The sequence below is a fragment of the Plutella xylostella genome, chromosome 27, assembly GCF_932276165.1.
Source record: "Plutella xylostella chromosome 27, ilPluXylo3.1, whole genome shotgun sequence".
In the NCBI taxonomy this organism is placed as follows: domain Eukaryota; kingdom Metazoa; phylum Arthropoda; class Insecta; order Lepidoptera; family Plutellidae; genus Plutella; species Plutella xylostella.
In genome coordinates this window covers 6,771,444-6,782,575 of record NC_064007.1, presented here as the reverse complement: position 1 = coordinate 6,782,575, position 11,132 = coordinate 6,771,444, and the positions used below count along the sequence as shown (strand labels likewise).

General features: G+C 46.0%; 1 protein-coding gene across 3 annotated transcripts in view; it reads right to left on the bottom strand.

Moving 5' to 3' along the window:
- The window catches only part of LOC119691823 (trypsin CFT-1-like), a 238,995-nt gene that overhangs the window by 185,628 nt on the left and 42,235 nt on the right, over positions 1-11,132 (bottom strand). Inside the window, exon 7 of one of the 3 annotated variants that reach the window (XM_048630990.1) lies at positions 3,962-4,113. The exons of the other annotated variants lie outside the window; for them this stretch is intronic. Coding sequence (XP_048486947.1) covers positions 3,962-4,113 — 152 coding nt within the window. The remainder of the gene's footprint in view (positions 1-3,961; positions 4,114-11,132) is intronic. 3 annotated transcript variants of the gene reach the window in all.

The following is an 11,132-nucleotide window of genomic DNA, read 5'->3' as shown; positions in this document are numbered from 1 at the left end:
TGAAGGAATGGTTTAGGCCTAGTCTACCACGCTGGCCTAGCGCGGGTTGGTGGGCTCGAACACAAGCAATCTTGTGCTGAGAGAGTTGTTGGGTAAGTGGGCAACCCAACTGTCAGACGTTTTCAAGCCGCCCGAAGGCCTCTGACTAGCCTTAGGGACCTGCCGATTTTATTAATCATAATGATTACGATTATGCATCAACAAAAAAGATGATCCTGGTATATTTACATCTGCATCCAACTCCTCAGGTGGTGGTTAGGATCATTAAAAACTTCGGCAATGTGGCCATACCATCTTGAAAGTCAATCTTCCATAGTAACAAGGCGATATCCTGTGTTTTGTTGCAATGTTCTTCAAGATGCTTTGTATAAATCCTTCATGTTTTCTATGGCAGCCGATGGTTGTGGTCTCATTTCTGGACATAGAGTCACCCCTAGCAGCGTTTGTCTTTTTAAATTTCGTTTGATATTAAGTTCACAAAAAAAATACTCGTACGCAAGTGCTTCTTTAGAACGGTCGTCTAGTTCGACGTGAAGTCTTCCTTGATGGTTGATCATATCACATGTTTCTTTAGACATACCATTCATTATTTAAGTGTTCCTTGTGCCTTATTATTTCTTCGCAAATTTTTAACAACACGTCTTTGATGCCAGACCTTTGATCTTTGAATGAGACCTCGTCCAGACTTAGTAGATGGTATTTGTTGTCGGTCTGCATACTAAGTTATCTTCTAACTTGTGGGTCCTGCAGCTTATTTACACGACACAACACCTTTGGCAGATCTTGTGGCCTGCTCCTAAACTCCCACTATCTTCAAGCAGATTTTTCCATCGACTAAGTGCTGATCACTATTGACATCAGCAACCCTCTTATTCCTAACATCCAGAAGTGTCTCCATTTTCGACTAATCGTCGGTCGATTTGGTTCTCGGTCCGGCTGTGTGGTGAGACCTAACTCACATTGTGATAGTCCTTTGGGGTTACCACCACTAAACATTAGCCATTAACAATCCTAAAGCATCGTCGCTTGCTTATCAAATCTAGCGTATCTTGTATAAATCTGACACATAGTTTAAAGCGAGCGACGCTGCTTATGAATTGATAATTGCTAATGTGTCTTGCCTACACTAACATAGGTGCCGATACATGGACGCTGACCAAGGAAACTGTGCACCTAATCAGAGTTGCACAGAGAGCTATGGAGCGTGTTAATTCGCCAAAAGACAAAAGTCTTCGACGTCGGTATACAGGTCACTGAACTGAAATGGGAGTCGGCAGGACACTTGGCTTGAAGGCAGGACGGAAGCTGGACAAAGGCGGTGACAGAATGGTGGCATAGAGACGGACGAAGAAATTTCGGTTGGATTATGATTATTAATTGATGAATAAGTAAACCTCATCACTTGGATCTCAATCTCAAAGTGATTTCGCGGTGAACAATATATTAATAAAGTTTATAGTAAAATAATGCTTCGAGAAAAAGATGGCACTGCCGTGCCCCCCCAGATATTATGAAATTTTTGTTTTCAATCTAGCTGACCCTGCTTACCTTTTATACCTTCCCTGGACTTCCACAAATGTTTCTAGACCAAAATCGATTCAACCGTTCTCAAGTTCTGAGGACCAATTATAAGTTAATCAATTCTTTAAGTCATTCATCTTAGATATAAATTGCCTTAGTTTGGCTGTTCATTCATTCTTATGGAATGTTTAAAGTAACATAAATTATTATAAAACATTATGCTGGTGTGATGGTTAAATCTCCTTGGTCTTTAAATTGTTTTTACTTGTATTTTATTAAAATATTAATGTCGTTTAAGCCAATTTTACCTGACTGAGATTTCAGATGCCTATGTCTTATGTCCCTTATTACAGTAAATAGAATATGTACATTCATTTTATATACAGAATTACATAGAAAACTATTTAAATTTTAAGTATTTAAATTTTCAAAGCCATAGCTACAATAATTACAGAGATATGATTTTTTTTCGAAAATTTCAAACTTTAAATCGCTCTGGTGAACATTTTATGTCATGGCGCTTCAAACATTCTGCCTTTCCACCGTCGATATAATGTTGAAGAGAAAATTTTCACTCTTTTACTAGGGGTTGACTGTACCCTATAGGTAATAAAGAAATTGCTATTCTTCTACTTTTTACATAGTTTTTGATTAAGTGTATACCTGCCTATAGAAATAATAACCGGCAAGGTTACATTTTTTCCCTTTAAAAAATGAAGGGGGCTAAGTATAAAGTACCACAAAGACACATATAGATAGGTATAGATATGTATAGATATCTACCCAATTTTACTTTACCATACTTAACTACCGTAAATAATAAAGCTTACCATAGTAAAATAGCACAGTCATAATTAGTAACTTCATACTGAAAACCATCACTTTCCTGTTTATTTCCTGTCTCAAAAGTAAGTTAAAATTGGGATGGCCAAGCCATGGCCATCGCAATTTTATTTATTGCAGCTTTTTAACTTGTCTACGGCGAAGCAATGAGGATGGATATAACAGTACAAGGTGTTGCAATAGTGGTAAATCATTATAGTAAAGGTGAAAATCTACAACTCTTTGTGTCTTGTCTATCCTTTTTAACACACTGTATTGTATGTCCTACGCTACGTAAGTTTCTAGGTATTGTACATAAGTATATAATGAACTGACACAGATACATCGTCGAATACGCCAGTAAACATAAATTACTTTACCGTCTTGTTCGTAACTATATTGTTATTCTAAGGTCTGTACAATGTCTGGAATGAAATTTAGTATACATTATGGTCTAGACCCTGAGAAAGAACATAGGCTACTTTTTATCCCGGAATTCCCACGGGAAAACTTTTTAAGGCGAAGCGAAGCTCGCGGGAACAGCTAGTAGTTACTTAATACAACGTTTTTTTACAATACCGCGGTGTAAATTTTATTTAAGGTAAACGTAGCTATTTATGGTCCCCTTAAGACCCTTAGCTTTGCAAGTGGACTCTAGGACACATCAAATATGTAAAACGTTTCGCATATTTCTACATACGTCTTTTTCATATACCTACTTATGATTTCTATTCGTACCTTCATAGTATTAATATACCAAAGGGGGCAAAGGAAAGATACTTATAAAAAATCATAAGTTGTTAAAAATACATTTAATTTCAATAAAAGACAAAATTTCAAAGTCATCAACATAATCAAGTTAAACTACCCGACAAAAGTTGCTCAGAATGAGTCTGAGTCACCCCTTTTCAGGTAACAATATACCTACCACTCCGAGAACATCCTATATGTATAATAATAAAAAAAAAACATTATAAACGGAAATGCAAAACTTACAGTATTTGCCTAAAAAGCCACTTTTTAAACATAAATTTATAAAAAATATTAATATTTTAATTTAAACACAATAAGTTTAAATTTAGACATTAAAACTATCATCTTAAAAAAATAATGAGATTTTGGAATACATAATCCCAATTGACGTTGCGAAGACGAGTAGCATCAACCTGGTGACGTCAGCTGCCACGGCGGTGTTGTGACTGTTCTTGTCCACAACCACAACCTGGTTTTGACTTACCTGGAATTGATTAATGAATGCACCCTTCCAGCCAGGAGTTACCCTGTATCACGGAAATCACCGCGCCTACTGGGGGCGCTCAGTGGAAAGTTTAAAATTATAATGTAAATCGAGGGTATCAGCTCCTACTTACCTACCTAATTTCATCAAATTTTCTCACCATACTTCTTTAGGTACTTAAAAACGTTCGTGTTGATAATTTTACGTATTAGGTAGGTATAGGTATGATAACAAAAATATTTTTTTGTTCATCATAAAGAAATGTTAAGAGAAGAAACTCTTTATGTGGGGGCATTCTCAGCCGTGGGGTGCAAGGGAGCAGTACAGCGGGGCACCGGCCCAAGGTTCTATTCTATTTCTTTATTTCATTAAACTACTTACAGTGTTGTTGATCCAGTCGGTGTAGCTAGAGACGCGCATGAACACATGAGGGTAGAAGGAATCGTCGCATGTCATAACAAACGCGGCCACCCCCACCACCACCCCGTTGTACACCAGGGGACCACCGGAGTCACCATGACAAACACCGGCTCCTGTAAGGGACAAACTCTTATTGTTAACGGAGCTATGACGACTTGACGAGTCTGGAAAACACCCAACATGTGTGGACACAATTGTTAGCGACGCACATTTTGATATTTGCTATTTATTACAAATGTGATATTTAAAGCTATACCTGTTTGTCAGGGGCGTGCGACGGGTAGTAATTTTATTCATCTTAACAATTTTTATATGATCAAAGTTAGTCTATATTTGAGACCCAAGCCCGCCGCACGCTCCTCTTTCCTTTTAAAGTGTGAAGCTACCTTCCGAAATAAATAATTGTTGAAATTGTCCAAAAAACGGTCTTTGGCCTTATCTACGCCACCATCCACTTATCTACAACTTACAAAGTGGTCTTCGAACCGGATTAATCCATGCAAGCTCAAAGGAAGATGGTGAACACCCGTAGTGCCCTTCGCAAGGAGATGGAGGCACCGACCAGGGCGCACTCGGAAACGCTCGTTACGCAACGATTATTTGTTTCACCAAACGAAGAGAAGCCCACCACCAGTGCACGCAGCGTAAAAACAGAAGGACAAGCAAAGGATTTGTCCAACTTCAAGTTGCCGACGGAAAAGGATCGGAAGTCAAAATCCAACAGATCCTCATCATCTGCAGCTCTGGCACAGAAGAAGAAGTTAGAACTTGAAGCGGCAACAGCAAAGGCTCGGATCCAAATGGAATTAATAGACGCAAAGCTAGAAGCAGACCTAGCAGCCGTAGAAGAAAAATACAGTTCACTATCGTCGAGGAGTACCAACGGCAGTGACGGCAAGGACATCGAGAAATGGCTCGATCAAAGTCAGCGAGAACTGGAGAAGCACAGGGCCTGCACTGATGGTGCAACCGCAGGTCCCGCGCGCCCGCCGGCTGAGGCTGGCACTGATGGTCCAGTTCAGCAGCTCACCGCCGCCGCCGCCGGTTCAAGCCGGCACTGATGGACCCATTCTGCAACTTGTTAGTGCAATGAAGGAGTTAGTTACCAGCACGGTCGCCGGTAACAACAACAACCTACTTACTAGGATCAGCACACCTAAAGAGCTGCCACCGTTCTATGGGGATCCAACTGAATGGCTAGCGTTCAAACAAGCCTACGAGGAGTCCACTTCGCTATGCAACTTTAGTGAGAGGGAGAACGTCTGGCGATTGAGAAGGTGTCTACGCGGCGCCGCGCGAGAGAACGTGGCCGCCCTGCTCATGACCGCCGCCGCGCCGCGCGACGTGATGGCCACGCTTGAGCTATAATTTGGGAACGCAAACATCATATTATCGAAGATTATGAGTGATATTAAAAAACTAAATCCAGTTTCACCAGAATATCAGAAAGACATTGTGCCATTTTCAATAAAGGTGAAGAATTACGTGGCCGCCGTGCGCGCGCTGCACCGCGATGAGTACCTGGAGGGAGTCAGCGTAGTCAACATAGTGCTCTCCAAGTTGCCTACAGTGCTAGTGTCGAAATGGGCTGACTACAGTTACCCGCTCATCACACAGGGATGCAAGTCACGATTGGATATAATATCAGACTTTTGAGATGAAGAAGGCAATAGCTGAGTTAGACCAACGAGCTCTGATAGATGAAGCCATGAACCACGGCACTAAATGGACATTTATACCACCCGTCAGTCCTCATTGGGGTGGGGCCTGGGAGCGGCTGATCCGATCAGTGAAAACTTCTCTGAAGGTCGTGCTGAGAGAACGGGCACCGAGAGACGAGACATTGTCAACCCTGTTAGCTGAGGTTGAGAACATAGTCAACAGCCGCCCACTAACACATGTCTCAGTGGAAGCCGGAAGTATGGAAGCCCTAACTCCAAACCATTTCCTCCTTGGCTCATCATCAAATTTGCCACAGATGGGAGTTTTTGATGACTCAGACCTGACCTGAGGAAGCAGTGGAGAATAGCACAGCGATTAACCGACATGTTCTGGAAAAGGTGGGTCAGAGAAGTGCTGCCAGACATGATACCCAGAAAGAAGTGGACCAAAGAGGCGAGACCCTTGCAAGTGGGAGATCTTGTGTACCTCGTTGACCCAGATGGACCAAGAAACTTATGGCCAAAAGGCCTAATCAACGAAGTGTGCCCAGGCAGAGATGGCCGGAGTACTCACCCGATCCGCTGCACACGTCGCTCGAGTTCCCATTGAGGTGGAGTGCTGCTAGCCGCACTGGGGTGGGGCATGTTAGCGACGCACATTTTGATATTTGCTATTTATTACAAATGTGATATTTAAAGCTATACCTGTTTGTCAGGGGCGTGCGACGGGTAGTAATTTTATTAATCTTAACAATTTTTATATGATCAAAGTTAGTCTATATTCGAGACCCAAGCCCGTCGCACGCTCCTCTTGCCTTTTAAAGTGTGAAGCTACCTTCCGAAATAAATAATTGTTGAAATTGTCCAAAAAACGGTCTTTGGCCTTATCTACGCCACCATCCACTTATCTACAACTTACAACAATCTTTCTCACAAACACTCATGAATCCTGTGACTTCGAAGCGGGTCGGTTTTTCATGAAACCTCAAACGCACTCGATAAAACTCGTCAATCGTCTGCATAAGTCGGTCCAGCACCTCAACTTGAGTCGAATATACGAACGTAGGTACCTCCAACATCAAGCAGCGCCGCACAGAGCATGGAGTCTGCGGCCGGAGCCCCCCACCTCACGCCGCAGGTGCGCCGGTCCACCGTGCGCAGCCCCACGTGCCGCAGGCCGAGGGGGAGTGACTTGCTGCAGTTCGTCTACGGAGTATTGCAGTAGTGGTTTAGGAAGCCGACAGAAATGATTAAGGGGCTCATTGCGGCAGCATGCCAAAACATGGGGTATATATCCGTTTATTATCAAATAAGAAATTAGGTAATTACTTACCTACATATAAATGCTGATAAAATCCACAAGGTGAAGTGTATGATACTCACATCAGTTCGTCCCCACCCGACAGCTACCACAGACGCGTTGTCCGGGACCACATACCCCCCCGGGGGGATGACGGCTGGCTGCACCGAGCTGCTCCGGTAGTTGCTCACACTGGTCGGCAGCACCAACACTGCCACGTCGTTGTCTTTACTCTTTGAATATTTGTAGTCCTCGTGGACCACGGTCTTGGACGTCGCATGCTCTGAGCCTCCGCGGTCATTGTAGGTAGATCCGACGCGAATGACTACTTCAGATGCCCTCAAGATAGTAGTGCCAGTAACAGCTGTAGTGTCATTGATTTGTCTGGAAAGATTTTATAGGTATGATGTACCTAGATCATTCACTGTATGACTTGATACTGCAGTGGCAAAGGGTTACCTATAACACAATTCATATCGGGTTTTAATTTCGATTGACTAGGTAATTCGATATTTAATATAGTAAGATTGATGTCCATTTTTAGCTCCCTCCGCCATATTGCTGATCCTAGACTACTTAAACTAATAACTCTAATTTATTGTATTGCTTCCTGGGGAGGGACCTTCAAAACCTACCTTCTGCCTCTTGAGCGTGCTCAAAGAGCAATTTTAAAAGTAGCTACATTTCGGAAAAAGCGGTACTCTACTACTGAGCTTTATCAAAATTGTGGAGTCCTAACTGTTCGTAAGTTATTCATCTTTAACACTATTCTTAGAACTCATAAACGCGTTTTCTTAAATCCACTGTCCCTCAATAAACCTTGTTCATTACGTCGCTCATCTAATATATTTTCCACTTGTAGTTATAAAACATTTTTTGTGCACAGATTCCAATGTTACTTAGCTGGCTTCCTGTACAACCTAGCAAATAGGCTACACTTCATCTACAAATGTAATTCCTTTGAGGCGAAATCTGTTTTGATTATGTTCGGGACAAGAATAGATAGGAAATAGTTATGTCTGTGTCTGTCACTTAATAGTAAATAAATAGTCACAGGAAGTGAGGAAGCCAGCGCCATCTAGTAGGAAGTAGTATAACTAAGTAGAACGATAGCCTACTAACAGACAACGCAGTTACTCTACTTGGCAACAGATGGCGTTGACAGTCTAGAAGATTCTAGTAAATTCCGGAACTCTCCATAGCATTCCACAGTTTTCGAGAGATTTCTATATTCGATAAAGAACAGTATAAAAGGTGACTCTTGCGCCTCACAGTCATTCAGTCTAACAGTAAATAGTGAACAGAAAAGTTCAAACAGAAAATAGCAAACAGAGAACAAAACAGTTCTAACAGTGAATCAGTTAAAAGGCAAAAGCGAAAAGGAAAACAAGAAGAAGAACAAGCAAAGCAACAGCTCTAGCTCTCTCACTTCCTGACTGGTGAACATTAAGAAGTCTTTCATTCCTGATCCCTGCCCGCCGTACTTCCATCAGCCAGAATAGGTGCACCCCGCACATTTGGTCCTTCGAGCCGGATACTTCGTCGTTGCAGGAAGTCGGATCAAGAATGCCGATCACCACGAGAGCCGTCGCCGTCGCCGCTGCCGCCGCCGAAGCCGCTGTCGCCGCCGAAGCTGCTGGCGCTGCCGACGCCGCTGTCGCTGCCGCTATCGAGGCCGCCGCCGATGCCGCTGGGCCTGCTGCTGTTGGTGCCGCCGCCGCTTCTGTCTCCGCCACGCTCACAGAAACCTCTTCCGCTGCCGTGAAGAAGGTCGGAGCAGAAGCTCTCACCACCGCCGCTGCTGTTGTCGCACAGAAACCCCAGCTCGCCGCCTCGTCGTCACAGAAGTGCAAGTCGAAGAGTAGCAAGTCTGCGCGTGCGCTGCGAATAGCTCGAGCCAAGGAAGAGATGCTGAGAATACAACTCGCGCTCGCCGCCGCACGCATCGCCGTCTTGGAAGCAGAAAGTAGTGAAGACGAAGATGAAGAGCAGTCGGAACACGCGACTGAAAGTTGGAACAAAGTGGAAGAGTGGCTGAAACAAACGGGAGTGCCACCACAGCTACAAGCTCCGCCGCCCGCGCCCTGCGCCCCCGCCGGTGTCGCCCCCGTTGCTGCCGCCCCTGTCGTCGTTGCCGCCGCGGCCGCCCCCGATGCAGCCGCCACCGCCCCCGTCGCCGCCACCGCTGCCGCTGCCCCAGTCGCCACTGCAACCTACCCGACTGACGCCGTGCTGCCGCTTCACTCATCGTACCCACAAGGGGGTACCTACTATGAAGCCCTACAGTCAAGAAGCCAACCGCGGGACGTCCCAGCCGCTGCGAGCCAGCCACAACAGATCAACATCTCCGAGCTGGCATCCGCAATAGCACTCGCCGCGAAGGCCGGACAACGAGCTACGCCACGCTACCACACGGAGCTACCGTACTTCGCCGGCTCTCACCACGAGTGGCTGTCATTCCGTGCCGCATATTATGAAACAGCAGAGGACTTCACCGAGACTGAAAACGTGGCAAGACTATGACGAAGCCTCAGAGGAAGTGCCAAGGAAGCAGTCGAGAATCTGCTAATATTGAATGCACGCGCCACAGACATCATGCGCACCCTGGAGTCTCGCTTCGGCCGCAACGACTCCATCGCCATGTCCGAGTTGGACCGCCTGCGTGCGCTGCCGCGCCTCACGGACAACCCGCGCGATGTCTGCGTGTTCGCCAGCCGCGTGCTCAACGTCGTCGCCAGTCTGCGCGCTCTCGACCGCATACACTACCTCTACAGCTCGGAGGCCACGAAGATCACCATAGAGAAGCTGACGCCCGCACTACGCTACCGATGGTTTGACTACGCCGCCACTCAGACAACAGAAGAGCCGGACCTACTGAAGCTCTCCAGATTTCTACAGAGAGAAGCCGACCACTGCGGGCCCTACGCACAGCCCGAGACTGAACCCACAGAGCACAGTCAAAACAGAATGCAGAGAGCTTACACCACAGCGGCCACAGTCTCTAAAATAGTAAAATGCCGCCACTGCGCCACAGAAGGACATCTCATCAATAAATGCCCGAAGTTCGCAGAAACAGATGTGAACTCTCGATGGGAAATAGCCAAATTGCAGCGACTATGTTTCCGATGCCTTCGCTACAAGAATAAAACCCACAGTCGCAAGCGAAACCGCTGCGGAGAAGATGGCTGCAATTACTTCCATCATAGATTGCTGCACTTTCGAAGATCAACGGTCACAGCAACAGAAACCGGACCGGAAACGAAGAATAGCGTAACAGTATCGTCGGTGTGGTCGCCGCGCAAAACACACGCGTACCTGAAGATAATACCTATCAAGATCGTCGGACCGGCGGGAGAGGTACACACGCACGCTCTGCTCGACGATGGCTCTACCGTCACGCTTATAGACGCGGCCATAGCAAGACAGGCGGGCCTCACGGGCCCCATCGAGCCGCTCAACATAGCCGCCATCGCCGACACCAAGATGAACGCGTGCCATTCTCGCCGCGTCAAAGTGACTCTACAGGGAGAACGCGCACAGTACACGATTAACGCACGGACTATCGACAACATACGACTCTCCGCACAGACGGTGAAATCTGAAGAACTGCGAAATTGTGCTCATCTGCGTGACATCGCACAGCAACTGAAGTACGAAGCAGCAAGACCAAAGGTCCTCATCGGTCAGGATAATTGCCATCTTCTCATCGCGAGCGAGGTGCGACAAGGAGAGCAAGTTGAACCCGTCGCCTCACACACGCCTCTAGGCTGGGTTCTTCACGGAGTGCACACGAGGATGGTGGACAAGAAACACCATAGAGTCAACTGCCTGACTACGCGTGAAGATGACCTGCGTGAGCCACTCATCATGCCCACACGCCCCCACAGCAACTTAGAAGGTCGCGCCACCAGTACTCTCGCCAAGTGTACAAAACAAACAGGAGCCTCACGTTCACGTCGTTACGCCACCCGTCGCGATTCCTCAATCGAAGATTATAGTACAGTCCACGACAGGCGATGGGCATCGAAGATGAACGTGAGCAGCACAGCTACGCGCGATGTACACAGACTCAAAAGGCGCCCCCACAGTGTGGTTCAGACTACAGCCACAGATCAATGCCACAGACGAAGTAAACCGCCGCGCCACCGCAGCCGCCGCCACCGTCGCCGAG